This window comes from Ambystoma mexicanum, chromosome 6p, assembly GCF_040938575.1.
Source record: "Ambystoma mexicanum isolate Mex_15411 chromosome 6p, UKY_AmexF1_1, whole genome shotgun sequence".
In the NCBI taxonomy this organism is placed as follows: domain Eukaryota; kingdom Metazoa; phylum Chordata; class Amphibia; order Caudata; family Ambystomatidae; genus Ambystoma; species Ambystoma mexicanum.
This window is the reverse complement of record NC_090935.1, coordinates 1,175,019,751-1,175,043,227: the sequence shown is the minus strand read 5'-3', so window position 1 is coordinate 1,175,043,227 and position 23,477 is coordinate 1,175,019,751. Positions and strand designations below refer to the sequence as shown.

Sequence of the window (23,477 nt, the reverse complement as noted above, 5' to 3'; positions counted from 1 at the left end):
TTTGTTAAAGAGACGTTATGGTTAAGTTGCGCTACTAAAAACCTATGAAATTCAGTGAAAAAACTTGGTTAAAGGGACGTTATGGTTAAGTTGCACTAATAAAAACCTATGAAATTCAATGAAAAAACTTTGTTAAAGGGACGTTATGGTTAAGTTGCGCTACTAAAAACCTATGAAATTCAGTGAAAAAACTTTGTTAAAGGGACGTTATGGTTAAGTTGCGCTACTAAAAACCTATGAAATTCAGTGAAAAAACTTTGTCAAAAGGACGTTATGGTTCCAAGTAAAACCGAAAAACCCTTGAAATTCACCAGTTATGGTAAGCTAAGCAACCATAACTCGCGCCACCACCGCACCGCGCACTGCTAAGACTAACACACAGGACATCAAAGATCACATCACAAAGGTCATTGATGACATCACTGATGACATCACATGTGTATGTACTTTTCATGAAATATGTGTACAAGGGATTCTTATTATAATGTTGCGAAACAAGTGTAAAGGATCATTGCAATAAATATCATACCCTAATTAGTGCATTGAACGATGCATCGATATAAATAGCATTCTATTATGGGGTTCTATCTGGTATACTAAGCTACTCATACAGAAACATAACATTGTGTGCAGCGTACAAGATGAAGTTATAATATTCGTAATGTTAATATGTTGAATAATGAAATGATAATTGTTTTTTTAATAGATTTTTGTGTACTGTGAAATATGTAATACGTAGCTAATAAAACACATGTATTACATAATTGCATTACTATAGACAAAACACAAAGACACAAGAACACATACCAATATGGGTATTTACAGGGAAAGTGAAGTTAGCAAAAAAGCACAAGTAGTAGCAGAAACAATTCATAACTTAACTGATTATTTTCATGCAAATAAATGATTGCTCTGTTTCAAAGCTGCTATTTACCCTATGTATATGTATCACTTCATGTGATTGGACCCACAGGGAAAGTACAGCCATAAAAAAAAGCAACAGAACTATCAGGAAGTGCTCATAAGTCTATTGATTATCTTTATGCACAAAAAGGATCGCTGTCTTTCAAGCTTGTGTCTTCCCGTATGTATATGTTTCATATGATGTGATTGGACTCTAAGGGAATTACTGTAAGAACCTACTTGAAGGATACGTCTACAAATAAAATAACATTTTTAGTTTCTGACTGTTACTGAAGAAAACCATGTGGCCTAGACATGTCAGCAAAAGAAAAAAGAGCGAGCCAGACATGTGATGTCATCAGTGATGTCATCAATGACATTTGTGATGTTATCTTTGATGTCCTGGGTGTTAGTCTTAGCAGTGCACGGTGGTGGCGCGAGTTATGGGTGCTTAGCTTACCATAACTGGCGAATTTCAAGGGTTTTTCGGTTTTACTTGGAACCATAACGTCCCTTTGACAAAGTTTTTTCACTGAATTTCATGGGTTTTTAGTAGCGCAACTTAACCATAACGTCCCTTTAACAAAGTTTTTTCACTGAATTTCATAGGTTTTTCTTAGCGCAACTTAACCATAACGTCCCTTTAACAACGTTTTTTCATTGAATTTCATAGGTTTTTATTAGTGCAACTTAACCATAACGTCCCTTTAACAAAGTTCTTTCATTGAATTTCATAGGTTTTCATTAGTGCAACTTAACCATAACGTCCCTGTAACACAATTTTTTTTTACTGCATTTCATAGGTTTTTATTAGTGCAACGTCACCATAACATCCTTTTCAATAGATGAAGACCACTAGCATCTTAGGTCCTCAAAGTGGGAACCCCAGGCGGTAAAAAAAAGATTTTTCTTCCCAAACCGGGATGCCTGTGGCGTCCCGGTGCAGGAAGGAAAATCTTTTACCAAGATGGCCACCACGGAAAGGGAAGGCGGGGTGTATAAAGAGAACACAACAGGGCATGAGCGGGGGGCGGGGGGGAACAAGAGAGAGACACGGGGTATGAGCGGGGGGTGGGGGGCAACAGCAGGGAGACACGGTGCATGAGCGGGGGGTCGGGGGAACACGAGGGAGACACGATGCACGAGAGGGGGGTGGGGGTAACAGGAGAGAGACACGGGGAATGAGCAGGGGGTGGGGGGAAACAGCAGGGAGACACGAAGCATGATTGGGGGTGGGGGGAAACAGGAGAGAGAGACACGGGGCATGAGCAGTGGGTGGGGGGCAACAGCAGGGAGACATGGGGCATGAGCGGGGGTTGGGGGGCAACAGCAGGGAGACACGGGGCATGACCGGGGGAGGGGGGCAACAGGAGAGAGACACGGGGCATGGGAGGGGGTGGGGGGTAACAGGAGAGAGACACGGGGCATGAGCAGGGGGTGGGGGGCAACAGCAGGGAGACACGGGGCATGAGCGGGGGGTGGGGGGTAACAGGAGAGAGACACGATGCATGAGCGGGGGGCTACAGCAGGGAGACACGGGGCATGACCGGGGGAGGGGGGCAACAGGAGAGAGACACGGGGCATGAGAGGAGGGTGGGGGGTAACAGGAGAGAGACACGGGGCATGAGAAGGGGGTGGGGGGCAACAGCAGGGAGACACAGGGCATGAGCGGGGGTGGGGGGAACAGGGGAGACACGGGGCATGAGCGTGGGGTGGGAGGAACAGGGAAAACACGGGGCATGAGCGGGGGGTGGGGGAGAAAAGGAGGGAGACACGGCATGAGCGGGGGGTGGGGTGGAACAGGGGAGACACGGGGCATGAGCGGGGGTGGGGGGCAACAGCAGGGAGACACGGAGCATGAGAGGGGGGTGGGGGTAAAAGGAGAGAGACACGGGGCATGAGAGGGGGGTGGGAGGGCAACAGCAGGGAGACAGGGGCCATGACCGGGCGTGGGGGGGCAACAGAAGGGAGACACGGGACATGACCGGGTGGTGGGGGGCAACAGGAGAGAGACACGGGGCATGAGCGGGGTGTGTGGGGTAACAGGAGACAGACACGGGCATGAGCGGGGGGTGGGGGGCAACAGGAGACAGACACGGGGCATGAGCGGAGGGCGGGGGAAAACGAGGGAGACACAGGGCATGAGAGGGGGTGGGGGGTAACAGAAGAGAGACACGGGGCATGAGCGGGGGTTGGGGGGCAACAGGAGGGAGACACGGGGCATGACCGGGGGGTGGGGGGTAACATGAGAGAGACACGGGGCATTAGCGGGGTGGGGGGTAACAGGAGAGAGACACGGGGCACGATGGGGGGGTGGGGGGCAACAGCAGGGAGACACGGGGCATGACCGGGGGGTGGGGGGCAACAGAAGGGAGACACGGAAAATGACCGGGGGGTGGGGGCAACAGGAGCGAGACACGGGGCATGAGAGGGGGGTGGGGGGTAACAGGAGAGAGACACAGGGCATGAGAGGAGGGTGGGGGTAACAGCAGGGAGACACAGGGAATGATCGGAGGGTGGGGGGCAACAGGAGAGAGACACGGGGCATGAGAGGCGGTGGGGGGTAATAGGAGAGAGACACGGGGCATGAGAGGGTGGTGGGGGTAACAGGAGAGAGACACGGGGCATGAGAGGGGGGTGGGGGTAACAGGAGAAAGAGACACGGGGCATGGGCAGGGGGTGGGGGCAACAGCAGGGAGACACAGGGCAGGAGCGGGAGGCGGGGGGCAACAGCAGAGGGACACATGGGGCATGAGCGGGGGGTGGGCGGGAGGGGATAGAGACACATGGAGGATGAGCGGGGGGTGGGTGGGAGGGTTATAGAGACACACGGGGCATGAGCGGGGGGTGGGCGGGAGGGGATAGACACACGGGGCATGAGCGGGGGGTGGGCGGGAGGGGATAGACACACGGGGCATGAGCGGGGGGTGGGCGGGAGGGGATAGACACACGGGGCATGAGCGGGGGGTGGGCGGGAGGGGATAGACACACGGGGCATGAGCGGGGGGCGGGAGGGATAGAGACACACGGGGCATGAGCAGGGGGTGGGAGGGAGGGGAGAGACACATGGGGCATGAGCGGGGGGTGGGTGGGAGGGGAGAGACACACAGGGCATGAGTGGGGGGTGGGTGGGAGGGATAGAGACACACGGGGCATGATCGGGGGTGGGTGGGACACACGGGGCATGAGCAGGGGCTGAGTGGGAGGGGAGAGACACACGGGGCATGAGCAGGGGGTGGGTCAGAGGGGAGAGACACACTGGGCATGAGCAGGGGGTGGGTAATAGGAGAAAGAGACACGGGCATGAGCAGGGGGTGGGGGCAACAGCAGGGAGACACGGGGCAGGAGCGGGAGGTGGGGGGCAACAGCAGAGAGACACACGGGGCATGAGCGGGGGGTGGGCGGGAGGGGATAGAGACACACGGGGGATGAGCGGGGGGTGGGTGGGAGGGATATAGAGACACACGGGCATGGTCGGGGGGGGGTGGGAGAGATAGAGACACACGGGGCATGAGCAGGGGCCGGGTGGGAGGGGAGAGACACACGGGGCATGAGCAGGGGGTGGGTCGGAGGGGAGAGACACACTGGGCATGAGCAGGGGGTGGGTAACAGGAGAAAGAGACACGGGGCATGAGCGGGGGGTGGGCGGGATGGGATAGACACACAGGGCATGAGCGGGGGGGCGGGAGGGATAGAGACACACAGAGCATGAGCGGGGGGTGGGGAGGAGGGATAGAGACACACGGGGCATGAGCGGGGGGTGGGGGGAGGGGAGAGACACACGGGGCATGAGCGGGGGGTGGGTGGGAGGGATAGAGACACACGGGGCATGAGCAGGGGGTGGGAGGGAGGGGAGAGACACACGGGGCATGAGCGGGGGATGGGTGGGAGGGGAGAGACACACAGTGCATGAGGGTGGGGTGGGTGGGAGGGATAGAGAGACACGGGGCATGATCGGGGGGTGGGTGGGAGAGATAGAGACACATGGGGCATGAGCAGGGGCAGGGTGGGAGGGGAGTGACACACGGGGCATGAGCAGGGGGTGGGTGGGAGGGGAGAGACACACGGGGCATGAGCAGGGGGTGGGTGGGAGGGGAGAGACACACGGGTCATGAGCAGGGGGTGGGTGGGAGGAGAGAGACACACGGGGTATGAGCAGGGGGTGGGTGGGAGGGGAGAGACACACGGGGCATGAGCAGGGGGTGGGGGTAACAGGAGGCAGACACGGGGCATGAGCGGAGGGTGGGGGGAAACCGAGGGAGACACGGGGCATGAGAGGGGGGTGGGGGGTAACAGGGGAGAGACACGGGGCATGAGCGGGGGGTGGGGGGTAACATGAGAGAGACACGGGGCATGAGCGGGGGGCAACAGCAGGGAGACACGGGGCATGAGCGGGGGGTGGGGGGAACACAAGGGAGACACGGGGCATGAGAGGGGGGTGGGGGGTAACAGGAGAGAGACACGGGGCATGACAGGGGGGTGGGGGGCAACAGCAGAGAGACACGGGGCATGACCGGGGGGTGGGGGGCAACAGAAGGGAGACACGGGGCATGACCGGGGGGTGGGGGGCAACAGGAGAGAGACACGGGGCATGAGAGGGGGGTGGGTGGTAACAGTAGAGAGACACAGGGCATGAGAGGGGGTGGGGTAACAGGAGAGAGACACGGGGCATGAGAGGGGGTGGGGGGAAACAGCAGGGAGACGTGGGGCATGATCGGAGAGTGGGGGGCAACAGGAGAGAGACACGGAGCATGAGAGGAAGAGGGGGGTAATGTAACGCTCACCTGATTCCCGTAGAGGCACCGGTCTTGACTGGGCATATACCGTATCTGCAAAGGTGATGTGTAACACACGGCTGGCTCTTTGGGCTGGACCTCTGTGCACTGTATGTCTGACTTGAAGGGTAAGATGTCTGCAGATAGAAAATATGGGATTAAGGAACTGGGTTATTGAATGTCTCTCTCTTCTTCCCTTTCTCTTCTCCTGTAGAACCCCAAAGGTTAACGCTCTCACCTTAGGTAAGTGAACGCCGTGCTCTCCATCTGCCTCGGGGCAGGGTGCTGTAACCAGTTTCTTCACTGGATAAGGGGAGCAGGCCTCTTGACTTCAGAGGGCTGCTGTCCGTCGTTTACTGCACGAACGGTAAGTTTCGAGTAATTCTAATGTCTTTAAAGTCTTTAGTAATGATGTTTCTTGTTTTGCAGGGTTCCGGCGATGGCGGATGACGGGCTGAAGTGAGTTGAAGATGGAGCCCGTGTGATGAATAGAAGCGCCTGGAAGCACATAAGCGCTTGTTGCCTGCTTCACGATGTGCTCTAACTGTCTTTTTATTTTGCAGGTACAAGTTCGGAGCGGCTGCAGGGTGCCGGAATACCCACTGGGTTAGATGTGGAAAGGAGTAATGGCACGTGAGTATTAAAGTTCCCCAATGTCCTTAAACACACCTTGTTTTGTCTTTCAGATGCGGGATGCAGCGCCGAAGGCCTCCGGAGCGTGCGAAGAGTTGGTAAGCTTTTGTCTTTCAGATGCCGGAATGCAGTGTGAAGACTTCCGGAGCGCACGAAGAGAAGGTAAGCCTTTGTCTTTCAGATGCCGGAATGCAGCGCGAGGCGTTGGTGACAGCCGATGGGCCAGGTAAGTGAAGAGCTGTCATTGAAGACCGTAATGCTAACCTGTTCTTTCTTGTCTTTATAGGTGTTGCTGAAGACTGGATTCAGGATGGTAAGCCTTTTTCCTTAGGCCCAGGATCAGATGCAGAAGACACGATGAGCGTTCTGCTGCAGAGGATGCAGAATACACGCAAAGCAAGATTCATCCATCGGGTGTGGTTTAAATAGCCTCCTGTAGTGCTTAGGTGTCTCCTTCCACAGCCACACCTAGGTAAGAAAAGAGTTCCTGCTTTCCAGAAGAGTTCCAGTGTTCTGAATCTAGGGAGTGGCTCCTGCCCCACCCAACAGGAAAAGTAGTTCCAAACAGAAGAGGATCAGAGGCTCAACTGGCAGGCAAGTAAGCAGCATGGTCTGCTGCAGGTAAGTCCACCCAAGCATTATGAGCCCGGCGCTTCCAGCGCTGGGACTGGGCATATTTATGAGCCTGGTGCCACTGGCGCCAGGACAGGGTCCAAAAGGTACCAATTGGGACTGGCTGGCACTCGGAACCTGGGTTATGGATCTGCTTCCAAGGGAGTTGGGAAAACCCTGACCTTTTGGAAGCAGAGATCATGACAGTACCCCCCCTCAAGGCCCCTCCCAAACCGGGCTTCTCCGGGGGTTTTGGCTTGTCAGGAAATGTTCGGTGAAATCTTTTGATTAGGCGAGGAGCGTGGACATATTCAGCAGGTTCCCAGGATCTCTCTTGGGGGCCGTAGCCTTTCCAGTCAATTAGGTAAAATAGTTTAGATTTGGAGATCTTGGTGTCCAGAATGCTTTTGACTTCAAACTCGAGTTCTCCATCAACTAGGATAGGTTTTGGAGATTTAGTTAGTCGGGTTTGAGGTTGCACGGGTTTTAATAGAGCGACGTGAAAGACCGGATGTATCTTCATGTGCGGGGGCAAGTCCAACTTGACCGCTACTGGGTTTACTATGGTAGTGATGGAATAGGGACCAAGGTATCTTGGGTTGAATGTGCGTGGCCCTTTTAGAGGTAGATATTTGGTGGATAACCAGACTTGATCCCCTACTTGATATTGAGGGGCTTCTTTCCGATGTTGATCTGCTCCTTTCTTGTATTGTTCTTTAGCCCTTTGAAGGTGAGAAACAGCTTCCTTAAAGGCTTGGGTGATTGTAGAATGCAGGTAGTCTACTGCCGGTGTTTCAAGATCTTGGAGGGGATCCAACTCCGAGGTTCGAGGGTGACTGCCGTACAAAAGAAAAAACGGGGTTTTCCCAGTTCCCGAATGGACAGAGTTATTGTAGGCATATTCGGCTATCCAAAGGATGTCTTTCCAAGTTTTTTCAGTTTGTTGCAGCATGCAGCGTAGATACTGTTCCAGAGTTTGATTGGTCCTCTCGGTTTGTCCGTCGGTCTGAGGGTGGTGACTGGTCGATAGTCTCACATCAATTTGAGCCGACCGACAGCAACTTCGCCAAAAATGAGAAATAAATTGACTACCTCGATCCGAAATTAGAACCGAAGGAAAACCGTGCAGTCGGACGATGTTTTCGAGAAATTCTCGGGCCAGAGTTGCTGCTGTTTGCAAGCCTTTGAGCGGAATGAAATGCGCCATCTTGGAGAATAAGTCCACGATTACTAGAATCGTATTGTGTCCGGAGCATGGAGGTAGATCGGTGATGAAGTCCATAGAAAGCGTATGCCAAGGGCGAGGTGGGATGTCAATAGGGCGTAAGAGGCCTGCTGGTCTTTCCTTTTGACTCTTGTTTTGAGCGCATACTCCACAGGACATTATAAAGTCTCTGATATCTTTTTTCCAAGACGGCCACCAGAAGTAGCGCTTGATCTTTTCTGAGGTCTTGGCTATACCGGGATGTCCTTCCATTAAAGAATCGTGATAACAAGAGATTACTTTTTTCTGTAAATCTGTGCTGGGTAGGTATAATCGTTCTTGGAAATACAATAAGTTGTCCTTTACTGCAAAGTCCTTTCCCTGCAGATGCCAATTCTGTGTGTCTGCTGGAGTTACAAGTTGCCTGGCCTTATCCTTAACTTCCTCTATGGATTCTGTGGCGATTACACCCAGAATTCTTTGTTCGGGAATGATTGGTACAGGTTTAGGGTTGATCAAGTGTTCTTCCACTCCCATCCGAGAAAGGGCATCAGCTTTACCGTTCTTTGTACCAGGTCGATAGGTAATTATGAAGTCAAACTCGGCAAAGAATAATGCCCAACGGAGTTGTCTAGAGGATTGGGCTTTTGCGGTTTTCAAATATTGCAGGTTTCGGTGATCCGTAATCACAGTAACGGTGTGTCGGGCCCCCAGCAGATAATGCCGCTAAGCCTTAAAGGCAGACTTGATAGCCAGAAGTTCCTTGTCAGTAATCGTGTAATTGATTTCAGGAGGCGAGAATTTGCGGGACCAAAATGCCACGGGATGCAACTAATTGGTTACCGGGTCCTTTTGTGATAGAACTGCCCCCATGGCAAGGCTTGAAGCATCAGTTTCCACGATGTAGGGGAGTTCGGGGCGAGGGTGTTTTAAGATTGGTGCAGAGATAAATTTAGTCTTCAAATCCTGGAAAGCTTGTTCCGCCTCGGTAGACCATTCAAAACGTTTGTTTTTCTTTAACAAGGCAGTGATTGGCTGGACTATTCGAGAGAATTCAGGGATAAACCTGCAGTAAAAGTTAGCGAAGCCTAACATGCTTTGCACACCTTTTACGGAGGATGGTGATGGCCATTTGAGAACTGCATCGACCTTCTTTGAATCCATACGCACTCCACCAGGTGATAATATAAATCCCAAGAATTCAACTTCAGTCACGTTGAAAACACATTTTTCCAACTTAGCGAAAAGTTTGTGTTGACGCAATCTTTCGAGGACCATTTTCACATGTTTCCGATGTTCAGATTCCGATGAAGAATAAACGAGGATGTCGTCAATGTAAACAACAACACACACATCTATGAGCTCTCTGAGGACATCGTTCATAAAATATTGAAAGGCGGCCGGGGCATTGCAAAGTCCGAAGGGCATGACCTGATATTCAAATAGCCCATACTTGGTGCGGAAGGCCGTCTTCCATTCATCGCCCTCTTTTACTCGTACCAAGTGGTAAGCTCCTCTAAGATCCAGCTTTGTATATATGCATGCTTTTCTGACTTGGTCCAGGAGTTCAGGGATCAAAGGTAACGGATATCTATTCTTAACAGTGATCTGGTTCAGGGAGCGATAATCTATACAAGTTCTAAGGTCTCCTTCCTTTTTTGGAACGAAGAACAAAGCTGAAGAAGCAGGGGACTTGGAAGGACGAATAAACCCATTTGCCAGGTATTGATCCAGGTATTGTCGAAGGTGAAGGTTCTCAGGCTCGGTGAGGGCATAAATTCTACTACAAGGAGGAGTAGATCCAGGTATCAGGTCTATCTGGCAGTCATAAGACCTATGAGGAGGTAGAGAGTTAGCCTGATCCTTCCGGAAAACATCTTTGTATTCTAGGTATTCGGGAGGTAACTGGGGAGTCTCTGAAGAAATTGCTGCCAGTGCAACACCAGGTGGAGGGTGACAAGTAGAGACACATTCTGGAAACTGGACCGTTCTTGCTCGCCAATCGATCAGAGGATTGTGTTTCTCTAACCAAGGTATTCCTAGAATAATCTGAAACTGAGGGGCCTTGATCACATCGAACACGATCTTCTCATGGTGTCCATCTTGACTTACTAGCGTCACCTCTTGAGTGGTATGCGTTACTGGCCCGGAGGCTATCTCCGTACCATCCACCGTAGTAATGACGTCCTTTACAGCCTTGGGACAAAGAGTTAGATTCATCCTCAAAACCATTTCATGATCCACATAATTGCCGATGGCACCGCTGTCGACGTAAGCTTCAATTGCATGTAATCGATCTGGATTATCAGGGCTAATGAGGACCATAGGTATCACGAAATGCGAGGTCACGGAACTGGTTTTCACGCTCGGCAAGAGGACCTCTATTCTTGTCGGGCGAGGTCGTTTCCCTGCTCAGAGTTTGTAACTTTGGTAACTGCAGCTCCTACTGCCTTCTTGGCAGGTTTCACCGGACAGTCTCGAAGAAAGTGCCCTGAGTTTCCGCAATAGAGGCATAATTGCAACTGTTTTCTCCTTTCCCGCTCCTTTTGTGTTAGAGGACCTTTCAGACCCCCTATTTGCATGGGTTCCCCGGAGTCTACTCCTTTGGAAGGAGTTGGCGGTTTGGAAAATACTCGAGCATCAAACTTGGAACGATCGGCCTTCCTGTTCTGCAGTCTGTGATCTATTTGAACGACTAAGTCTATATAGTCCGAACAATCTTGTGGGGGATTCACTACTTGGGCTAACACATCTTTGAGCTCTCCACGTAGACCTCTATAAAACAGCGTAATCCTTTTGTCCTCAGGCCATTGAGTTTCCACTATCAGTCTGTTGAAAGACGCAATATAAGCCAAAAGGTCTTGATTACCTTGTCGCAATGAAAGAAGCTCATTGTCCAAAGCCTGCCCCTGTGAATGTCTTGCAAACAGTTTTTCCATACTGAGCTGAAAAGCTTGAAAATCATGGAGGACCGGATCATCTTGATTTACTAGAGGGATCGACCAGTCTGCCGCATTGCCACTAAGGTACGAAAGCACGAAAGCTACTTTAGCTTGATCAGTTGGAAAGGCTGCTGGCCGGCATAAGAAATGCAACCGGCACTGATTGATAAATACTGCAAACCTCTTTGGGTCACCAGAAAATCGTTCGGGCGGCGCCAGAGGTACATTCCCAGGTAGGTTGATCTGCACTGGATTCATAGAGGATGTAGAAGGAAGATTTCCCCCAGATGCGGGTAACGGGGTCTGTCCAGCTTGTGACTGTAGCAATTGTCTAGCGAGATCATCTGTTCGCTTCTTGGAAATAATCAGTTCCCTTCTTAGAGCGTTCGTTTCCTGACGGGCTGCATGCACTTCTGCCCTTAGTTCCCCAAGTAACTGGGCTAGCTGGTCGGTATCCGAGGTTTCCATAGCGCCTGGACGGGAGTTTTGTGGTAGGCTTTGCGTTCTGTAACGCTCACCTGATTCCCGTAGAGGCACCGGTCTTGAATGGGCATATACCGTATCTGCAAAGGTGATGTGTAACACACGGCTGGCTCTTTGGGCTGGACCTCTGTGCACTGTATGTCTGACTTGAAGGGTAAGATGTCTGCAGATAGAAAATATGGGATTAAGGAACTGGGTTATTGAATGTCTCTCTCTTCTTCCCTTTCTCTTCTCCTGTAGAACCCCAAAGGTTAACGCTCTCACCTTAGGTAAGTGAACGCCGTGCTCTCCATCTGCCTCGGGGCAGGGTGCTGTAACCAGTTTCTTCACTGGATAAGGGGAGCAGGCCTCTTGACTTCAGAGGGCTGCTGTCCGTCGTTTACTGCACGAACGGTAAGTTTCGAGTAATTCTAATGTCTTTAAAGTCTTTAGTAATGATGTTTCTTGTTTTGCAGGGTTCCGGCGATGGCGGATGACGGGCTGAAGTGAGTTGAAGATGGAGCCTGTGTGATGAATAGAAGCGCCTGGAAGCACATAAGCGCTTGTTGCCTGCTTCACGATGTGCTCTAACTGTCTTTTTATTTTGCAGGTACAAGTTCGGAGCGGCTGCAGGGTGCCGGAATACCCACTGGGTTAGATGTGGAAAGGAGTAATGGCACGTGAGTATTAAAGTTCCCCAATGTCTTTAAACGCACCTTGTTTTGTCTTTCAGATGCGGGATGCAGCGCCGAAGGCCTCCGGAGCGTGCGAAGAGTTGGTAAGCTTTTGTCTTTCAGATGCCGGAATGCAGTGTGAAGACCTCCGGAGCGCACGAAGAGAAGGTAAGCCTTTGTCTTTCAGATGCCAGAATGCAGCGCGAGGCGTTGGTGACAGCCGATGGACCAGGTAAGTGAAGAGCTGTCACTGAAGACTGTAATGCTAACCTGTTCTTTCTTGTCTTTATAGGTGTTGCTGAAGTCTGGATTCAGGATGGTAAGCCTTTTTCCTTAGGCCCAGGATCAGATGCAGAAGACACGATGAGCGTTCTGCTGCAGAGGATGCAGAATACACGCAAAGCAAGATTCATCCATCGGGTGTGGTTTAAATAGCCTCCTGTAGTGCTTAGGTGTCTCCTTCCACAGCCACACCTAGGTAAGAAAAGAGTTCCTGCTTTCCAGAAGAGTTCCAGTGTTCTGAATCTAGGGAGTGGCTCCTGCCCCACCCAACAGGAAAAGTAGTTCCAAACAGAAGAGGATCAGAGGCTCAACTGGCAGGCAAGTAAGCAGCATGGTCTGCTGCAGGTAAGTCCACCCAAGCATTATGAGGCCGGCGCTTCCAGCGCTGGGACTGGGCATATTTATGAGCCTGGTGCCACTGGCGCCAGGACTGGGTCCAAAAGGTCCCAATTGGGACTGTTTGGCACTCGGAACCTGGGTTATGGATCTGCTTCCAAGGGAGTTGGGAAAACCCTGACCTTTTGGAAGCAGAGATCATGACAGGTAACAGGAGAGAGACACGGGGCATGAGAGGGGGTGGGGGTAACAGGAGAGAGACACGGGGCATGAGAGGGTGGTGGGGGGTAACAGGAGAGAGAGACACAGGGCATGAGCAGGGGGTGGGGAGCAACATCAGGGAGACACGGGGCATGAGCGGGGGGTCAGGGGCAACAGCAGAGAGACACACGGGGCATGAGCGGGGGGTGGGCGGGAGGGGATAGAGACACACGGTGCATGAGCGGGGGGTGGGCGGGAGGGGATAGAGACACACGGGGCATGAGTGGGGGGTGGGCGGGAGGGGATAGAGACATAGATACACACAGGGCATGAGCGGGGGGTGGGCGGGAGGGGATAGACACACACGGGGCATGAGCGGGGGGTGGGCGGGAGGGGATAGGCACACACGGGGCATGAGCGGGGGGTGGGCGGGAGGGGATAGACACACACGGGGCATGAGCGGGGGGTGGGCGGGAGGAGATAGACACACACGGGGCAGGAGCGGGGGGTGGGCGGGAGGGGATAGACACACACGGGGCATGAGCAGGGGGTGGGCGGGAGGGGATAGACACATGGGGCGTAAGCGAGGGGTGGGCAGGGGGGATAGACACACGCGGCATGAGCGGGGGTGGGCGGGAGGGGATAGACACACGGGGCATCAGCAGGGGGGTGGGCGGCTGGGATAGAGACACACGGGGCATGAGCGGGGGGTTGGGGATGGAGGGATAGAGACACACGGGGCATGAGCGGGGGGGGCGGGAGATATAGAGACACACGGGGCATGAGCGGGGGGGGGCGGAGGGGTAGAGACACACGGGGCATGACCGGGGGTGGGCAGGAGGGATAGGGACACATGGGGCATGACCGGGGGGTGGGCGGGAGTGGATAGAGACACACGGGGCATGAGCAGGGGGTGGGTGGGAGGGATAGAGACACACGGGGCATGAGCAGCGTGTGGGTGGGAGGGATAGAGACACACGGGGCATGAACGGGGGGTGGGTGGGAGGGATAAAGACACACGGGGCATGAGCGGGGAGTGGGTGGGAGGGATAGAGACCGACGGGGCATGAGCGGGGGATGGGTGGGAGGGATAGAGACACACGGGGCATGAGCGTGGGGGTGGGTTTTCAGGGGAGAGACAAACGGGGCATGAGCGGGAGGTGGGTGGGAGGCCTAGGGGCATGAGCGGGGGCTGGGTGGGAGGGCTAGAAACACACGTGGCATGAGTAGGGGGTGAGGGGAGAGACACACGGGGCATGAGCAGGGGGTGGGGGGAGGGAGAGACACACACGGGGCATGAGCGGGGGGTGGGCGGGAGGGATAGAGACACACGGGGCATGAGCGGGGGTGGGGGATAGACACACGGGGCATGAGCGGAGGGTGGATGGGAGGGATATGGACACATGGGGCATGAGCGGGGGGTGGGTGGGAGGGATAGAGACACACGGGGCATGAGCGGGGGTGGGTGGGAGGGATAGAGACACAGGGGGCATGAGCAGGGGGTGGGAGGGATAGAGACAAACGGTGCATGAGCGGGGGGTGGGTGGGAGGGCTAGGGGCATGAGCGGGGGGTGGGTGGGAGATCTAGAGACACACGGGGCATGAGTAGGGGGTGAGGGGAGAGACACACGGGGCATGAGCAGGGGGTGGGGGGAGGGAGAGAAACACACGGGGCATGAGCGGCGGGTGGGAGGAGTGACACACACGGGGCATGAGCGGGAGGTGGGTGGGAAGGATAGAGACACACGGTGCATGAGCAGGGGGGGTGGGAGGGCTAGGGGCATGAGTGGGGGGTTGGTGGAAGGACTAGAGACACACATGGCATGAGTAGGGGGTGAGGGGAGAGACACATGGGGCATGAGCAAGGGGTGGGGGGGAGGGAGAGAAACACACGGGGCATGAGCGGTGGGTGGGGGTGAGGGAGAGACACACACGGGGCATGAGCGGGGGGTGGGCGGTAGGGATAGAGACACACGGGGCATGAGCGGGGGTGGGGGGGAGGGAGAGACACACACGGCGCATGAGCGGGGGGTGGGTGGGAGGGATAGAGACACACGGGGCATGAGCGGGGGGTGGGTGGGAGGGAGAGAGACACGCGGGGGGTGGGCGGGAGGGATAGAGACACACGGGGCATGAGCGGGGGTGAGGGGGAGGGAGAGATACACACGGGGCATGAGTGGGGGGTGGGCGGGAGGGATAGAGACACACGGAGCATGAGCGGGGGGTGGGCAGGAGGGATAGAGACACACGGGGCAGGAGCAGGGGGTGGGGGGACAAACAAAAACATGGACATGCCGTACGGACATGAGTTCGTGCGGCAGATCCCGCTCCTCGGCCCTCTGCTGGCCACCGTGTGCGATGGCGTGAACGGGGGGCTGGAGGAACAGGGGACACACGGAGCATGAGCGGAGGTGAGGGGGACAGGAAGGACACATGGGGCATGAGTGGGGGGGACAGAAAGGACACACGGGGCATGAGCGGGGGGTGGGGCAGACACGGGCATGAGCGGGGGTGGGAGGAACAAGAGACAGACACGCTCCTGCTGACCTGACAAAGCCTCTCATGCGGGAAAGAAAGAATGCGGGCGTCTCTGAAGCCAGACGCACTGCACGCTTTCACCGCATCCAATGAGAGAGCACGTCAGATGTCCGCGGACATCACGCAAGCTGCTGGCCCAAACACCATCCTGTCCGCGGAGTGAACACAGATATCACTAATTTTTTTTTACCTACTTTTTGGTCATTTTAAAAAAAACTACTGGACTGATTTTCACCAAATTTGCAAAAGCACGCTTTCGGGACCAAGCCGCTGCTCCTGGTCCAAATTTGGTGAAAATCCGTCCAGCGGTTTGGGCTGTAGACGCGAGCAACATTTTTTTCCCATTCAGTCCATGGGAAAAAAAAAAGTTTTGGGACCCCCCTATAACTTTGCCCCCCCTGGATGAATCCTCACCAAACTTTGCAAAAAAATTCAGAGTGACCCAAATACTTTTTTTGCAAAGTTATAAGCCGCCCAAAAAGTGCTCTTCCTATGGAAACAGCAACTTAACCATAACTACATGGCCACTACTGTGGCCATGTAATAAATATAAATATATAGACATTTTATGAAAAACACACAATTTTAAAACGTCATCAAGGGGTCCAAAACTAGAAATATAACATCATGTGACAGTAACAATAGCTTAACCCCCAAAAATGTCTACCTCAAGTTCAGACCATTATATATGTTATCAACAGTTACGTCAACAACAGCTTTACACAGCACACACTTCCTGGGGGCAGTCTGCCTGGGTGTGGAAACTTGCGTTTGCTCTAGTACTCTGTGTGGTGGCATGCCACTGGGAGTACTACAGCAGACCCTACACCGACCCTTGAAGGAAAGTGCTTCTGTAACTTTGGAGGGCTCACAGCCCTTCTGCCAAACTCATTTACTGACTGAACCCTCATTGCCACAACATATGAGCATAGGCTTCTGATCAAGGAAAGGGAATACGTTAAGATGTTATGCGTGGGTCAGAAATCCCTGAAGTTCTGCACACCAGGGTATGTACAGAACATCTTTAAGGCCTTATCATAGGTCACCTGCTGCGATCTTACTCATCATGTGCCATACCAGGAACCAACATCTCTGAGGCAGGATTAATCAAATTCCAGGGTTCATCCATCTTAAATAATCTTCCCAGGCCCTCGAGAATGGACATGAGCTTCCTGAAGTTCGGGAGAGTTGCGAAGACAAAGCTCTTCTACGCTGCATACAGTGCTATCACTAAGGTAAACAACATCCATTCTCAGCCCCCATCTTGAACGGCCAGATCTCGAAATCTGGCCCCACTCTACCAATTTAGGGATTGATTACCATCCAGGGCTCTTCATATCAAGGCTTTCCTATCACACGCTGACGATCCCATGAGGATTTAATCAATTCTGACTGTCACTACTTGTGCAGTATCCTTTTCCTCGTCTTCTATAAGCCCCAACCTACTTAGCTCTCTGTGGTGGCTTTATACAGCATGCAGCGCCTAACAAAAATCAATTAGAATACAAATGAAAAATACATAATAGATTACATCAAAAAGGTAATTGCTGTGCACAGCTGTGTGTCATACTCATCACAGTGGTTGCCATTTACACTAATAAACAAGACAGAATGGGCTGATTTGCTATACAAAAAACAATGCGCCCTACAGCTACTCGCCCAGCGGCCTAATGGCCTCTGTCATACTCACTGTTCTGCAGCGCCTGCTGCTCTTTCAAAATGATCATCTCGTGCAAAATGTCCTCAATCTGCTTCTTCATATCTTCAATCATTTTGAGGGTGACCGCATCTGTGCAACAGGACAGAATCAAAACATATAAAAGAGTCAGCCAAGAGGCACAGCCAAGTTATTAAGCAGGGCAGCGTGTATTCAGATGGGCTGCAAACGCTTTAGACAGTGGAATGCTACCACTCTTTTAGGTAGCCGGAATATCCAAACACATTGTGGGAACTCACGAATGTAATGGCATATCACCTGGACACTCACATATTGAAAAGTTATTTCCTGGTTACACAGCTGGAGAATGGTTCTTATTTGTGTAAATATTAGATGCAGGCGTTTCTACCTTATACACCCTGTTGTGTCTCCCAAAATGTTATCCATTTATTTTTGTTCAGCTAACCAGGGGCTTCCATTGGTGTACTCACAATCACATATGTTTTTTTATTATTATTTTTTTGCCATTTTTGATTTTAATACAGAACATAAACATATTCATAAATTACATAAACAATGCAATTTAACAATCACATATCATATTGTGTAATTGAGCACAAAGGCAAATGTTTGCATGGTTTAATAACATGTAATAATAAAAAATAATGGTGTTTTCAAAAAGCAGCACATGGTTTCGGTCTTAGAGTGAGTGGACCTGGTTTTGTCATGAATTGAAAATGATCGTCTATTATATCTCTAGCAGGAGCAAGATGGCAGCCCTGAAAATGGAAACACGTTCTTTTCTGTCTCCAGCACGAGCAGAAACGCTCGCACGCAGGAGCACGCTTGAAGAAAACCATCCTAACATGCCAAACTGTCCCCCAGGGTTAGCAAGGCCCTCGCAGAGCAGTGGGGCGTATTCTGGCGCTCTGTGGGAGATGGCAGCCTGCTCTCCTCCTACAAAACTCGAGGGACCCGAACAACCGGAAATTCAAGGGGTTGAGGTTTCCAAAAATCATAAACACGTTCACACATGCCTGATCCTGGCTCTTCCAAGAATGGTAACACTAAACATGTGTGCATTGTTCATGGAGATATTGGTCTCTGTTAGCAGTCAGTCGCGATTGGCATTGGAAGAACTGTCTTACAGAACGACTTGTCTAATGTTCCCATTTTAAAAGGAAACACTCCAAACTAAAAGATACAATGAAGTAAAACGTTATGGGCCTCATTACGACCCTGGTGGACTGCCGTGCCTGTAATGCAGACACGGCTGCCACCAGAGTCGTTTTTTTCCAGCGCCCTGGAAAGGGCAATTACCGGGGTATTACAACCCCGGTGGACCCGGTAATTGCCCATTCTAGGGCACGGGAAAACAGTCTTTCCATTCCCATTCGAACCCCAAAGGGCTCAATGGAAATGGGGAAGCCTGATGCACCAGCACCATCCGTGAATGGTGCCGGTGCATCCAACGTGTTGTGCTCGCTGGTGCCTGTGTGCCTGGTAAGGTCTTTCCTTCACCATTATGCTGCATTGAACCCTGAGTAGCTTGCAACACAATTGTATGTTTACATTCTTTTAATGTTTTAAGAACACATCACTACTATGAAAGTTGAGTTCAAATGTTATGAATGGTATTTAAGCAAGGGTGTAGCCAACTGCATAGCAAAGGAGATGATACCCTATAGGGCTGCCTTCAAAAGAGCATTCCATGGTTTCCATTTGTGGCACAAGTGGCATGGATGCTCTCCATGTGGCTCCCCATAAATGGGTAAATAGTGGATCACTGACTGATGTATTCTGCAAAATTAGAACAACCTGGGTGATGGCGCATTTGCCAATGGGGTCCTTCCATCTGCAGCAAAAAGTATGTAAGATGGGAGCGACAGAAATGAGCCGCCATGAGGCCTACATTATACTGTATTTTCATGTCATCAAAAGTGTACAAAAAGAATCAAACATTAAAGAAAATAATATTATTATATATTTTCACTTAAACTAAAAAAAGTTTTTTCCACATTCCTATTTTACTTCCAGATGCCTCGAAAACCTGTCATTGATTCTGAGACCATAAAAGAAGTCTTGAAAGGTTATCCTGGCATTTGTAATGCTAATTGCAAGTTAAAGGTAGCTTCGGAACCTGTTTGGAGGGAAGTTTTTTCTCATGAATCCTTTAAGTATATTTTGAAACGGAAACAGATCCATGATTATGTATATCAAAATAGACATGATCTGCAGAAATTCCTGCTCCTGGAGTTTAAAATCACATCACCTCTGTCAAAGACAGCAGAAATATTGCACAAGATCTCATTTGACTCAAGTAGTTCAGATGAGGACTGTTCAGAGAGCAGCGTTGAACAGTTAGATAGAAATAAGCCATCCGTCGTATGGCAGATATCAATACCTTATGAACAGTACATGGAGATTAAGCCTAATACCGTCATTTATAGTGAAGGAAAATGCAAGAAAAGGCGTAGTGTGCAAAAAAAAAATGTGTGGAGTGCAGCAATTGCAGATGAACTTCATAAGCAGCATGGAATTCCATGTGCATTATCTTTTAAGAGGAACAAGGTTCGAGTGAGCGATGATCAGAGTAGAGGATTTTTCACTGTAATGGGGCATTGCATAGAATGCAAAGCATTCATATATGTTTCTGCAGAAGAGAAACCTGATGCTGGCAACCCATTAATCCTTCATGTAAGGGCACCAGACACAAGGGCTATACCACATTCAAGGAAAAGTCAGCTGAGAGGTGAGAAAAGACATAGAATTGGAGAAGAAATGTTAAAGACATTGCCATGCAACTGGAGGCGAGAAAAACTTGATAAGGAAATAAAGTTTGCAGAAAGAGAGCCACCCAATATACCATCTCTGAGAATTTGTCAGGATGCCAGGCAGGAAGCAATGAACAAGAAATTTGATACACCCAAGATAAAAGATCCTGTTTTGGCTCTTGCAGAGATGAAAAGTACTCAGGTGTATATAGGAGACATTCATACCATCTCTTATGATGCATTTTTTATACATTACTGGTCAAAAAAACAAATATACATTTTTAGAAATGTATTGTTGAAAGCAATCTTTTCCTAAAATTGCAGTGGATGCCACAGGCAGTTTGGTACTAAAATTAAAGAGAACACATGGATTGTCTGCTCACATTTTTTTATACACAATTGTAATCAATAGCGAGAATACTCAAATATCTGTGTCTCAAATGCTAAGTGAATGCCGAGATACTCCCACAATCACTTTTTGTATAGAAAAATGGCTGAAAGATACACAGAAATTGCCTAAGGAATGTGTCTGTGACTTCTCCTATGCCTTACTTGGAGCGCTATCACGTGCTCTAAATGAATGCAGCCTTAACACTTATTTAAAGAATTGCATGTCAATCTTATGTGGCTTGAACAATGAAACCCCCAGCTGCTACTTTAGGTTAGATGTGGCCCATCTAATTAATACCGTTTGCCAGTGGAAGTGCTATCCCAAAAAGGCAAAACTTGTTAGGAAATTCTACATTAGATGTGTTGGTCTTATGGTCAAGTGTGAATCATTTGAAATTCTTAAGTGTCTACTTCTCAGTACACTAATACCTGCTGGATGTGAAACAACAGGTAAGGTTGCTGTAGGTAACATATCAGAATGTGAAAAATCAAAGTTATACCTTTGTCATTGCATTGAAAGTGGGGAGTTAGATTTTATTGATGCTACCATTGATGATAAGGATGTTCCTGAAAGACTTCCTGTTGATGAGGAAATCCATTGTTCGCAATCATTGTCCGGGTGGGAGAATGACTTTGCTCATAAAGCAGCAAAAACATTCCTAGAAATTGGTGATGAACCACACCCTTATTTCTGTCCAAATTTTTCAGAAAAACTACTTCATCTGATGAAGTTTTTCCCCATCTGGACATCAGTGATGCGACCAGTGTTTCAATCGCCAAACAAAACAGCCTCTTCAGCTTCAGTTGAGGGGGAATTTGACCTCTTGAAAAATGCAATACTGGAACACAACCCTTACCAATGCGAGTTGACAAATTTGTTGCATGACATCTTAAGGCCCTTAAAGGGAGCACTGAAATAGCAGCTGCAAACAGTTCGGAAACAAATCAAAAGAGAGATGGTATGAACACATCTTCAGAAGAGAAGTATTGGCCAATCGAAATACGGATGATGTCAGAAAAAGAAAAGGAAGTTAATCCACATGCGCTGGTGTTAACAGATAATGGACTGCCATTGGGAAAAACGTTTGAAAACAGCAGCACTTCAGACATACAATCCACAGAAGGAAATGTGATTGACTTTCGACAAGAAGAACACTGGCAGGGAAAAACAAATCTGCATGGCACTACATCTGATTTTGAAACAGAAAAGAAAGTTCATCTCCGGTCACCAAACTCCAAGGACTCCTTGAAAAAAAACCCCAAGAAAAAACATACATATTTATCTCCATATCCTGAAATCACTCAATTAATTGACAGCCCTTACCAGAAGAAGCCTCTGGGTATCCTCAGAAATGGAAGCGGTTTAAACCCAATAAGAATAGATCATAAGGTTTACAAGGTAAATAACACATGCCCATTTGATTCTCTTTTGAACAGTTTATTCTGCATCTATGTTGACTATGCATCATACAGAAACATCATCAATAATTCCAGAAACTCTTTTCTCAATTTGGTTCAGTATTTTGTTAAACATGGTCCTATTCAAAGTACATATAAAAAGAGAGCTCAACTGTTAATGGAAGTGGTCCCATGCACCAACCTTCCAGGTGAGATTATATGCTTAAATGCTGAGGACTACGTTGGCAATACCATTCAGATTTTTTTGAAAGATGTTCCGAGTTCAATTGAAACATTTACTTGTCAAACCCGAACTTTTCAAAATAATGGAGAACGATGTGGTGTATTTTTGGCCAATTAACTCCAATGACGTGCAACGCGACTTTGAATTTGTAGTGAAAAATGCATCTAAAATCATAAATAGGCAATGTTCACTGAACTGCAAGAAACATATGACAATAACCACCAAGCCTGGTCCACACCTCATAATCGAGCCCTGAATTGGGGAACCTTCGACAAAGCAATGTCACACTGACTTTCCAAATGAAATATCAGTAACGGGTATCATGTATGCTCTAGGTGCAGTAATAAGGCATGTCGAAGGATGTCACTATGTGTCTTATTGTAGAAGAAAAAACAATGTTTGGGAGTTGTATAATGATATTGCATGTTCTGTAAAAATAGTTGTTGCTAACAAGGTACATGGCCTAGCAGAAGTGGTTATATATGTGAAGGTGTAGGCAACAATAGCAAAGTAAGAATTATTGTTTTTTGCATAATGTAGATCATTTAAATAGTGAGTTGTAGTTCTTTATGTACTGTATTTAACAACATAAATATGCTCTAAAATATCATCTGATCAGATAACCATAATGTACAATGTTTTCAATTGTATCAATTTGAATTGTTTTACAAACAAATATATTAAGTTGGTGAAAAAGTTGAATTTGAAGTGGCAACACTGCTATTGGTGCCAGCCTTCTCTGAGTTAAGGTGGGTTAAATAATAAAAACCCTTTAAAGTAATAATACTCCAATTTTGTCTTATTTGTTTCCCACTCATGAATGTACCACACACTAGGTGTAGGTGTAAATATCTGTGTAAAAAGGGAGTCTGTGGATTGGCTACTAACTTACATATTGGTACATATTGGATTGAAGCAGAATGAAAAACCTGAGGTTGGCTCGAGCAAAATCCCCTGTGCCAGAGAAACAGAGGAGCCCAGAAATGTGACAAATGACTGCTTTTATTAATAGAATCGAAAAGCAGGGATAGTGTCATGGGTTTCAGGCAGTTAGTTGGGGCAAGCTGGGTGGAGGCTTGGCAGGCCTGGCATAGACACACAAAGAACCCATGGCAAATCCTTCCTTTAATTTTTTTCTAGTGTTTGTAGCAACTTCTTGATTGCCACTTCCTGTTGCCAAACAGGAAGTGCATAATGATTCATGAGCTCTCTAGTATTTGGGTGTGGCTCGCTATATACGCCACACCCAAGATTCTTCCAGTGCTTCGTGTTGCTTACTGTGAGCTGTATCAGCAACAAACTTGCCGTGCTCTGGATCAGCCAGCTTCTGCTTACCTGCTCCGGATCTTCCTGCTTCAGCTTACCTGCTCTGGATCATCCTGCTTCTGCTTACCTGCTCCAGATCATCCTGCTTCTGCTTACCTGCTCCGGATCATCTTACTTCTGCTTACC

General features: G+C 49.6%; 1 protein-coding gene across 1 annotated transcript in view; it reads right to left on the bottom strand.

Annotated features, from left to right (window-relative positions):
- The window catches only part of CLEC3B (C-type lectin domain family 3 member B), a 246,779-nt gene that overhangs the window by 57,906 nt on the left and 165,396 nt on the right, over positions 1–23,477 (bottom strand). The window contains exon 2 of the mRNA XM_069625814.1: positions 17,253–17,351. Coding sequence (XP_069481915.1) covers positions 17,253–17,351 — 99 coding nt within the window. The remainder of the gene's footprint in view (positions 1–17,252; positions 17,352–23,477) is intronic.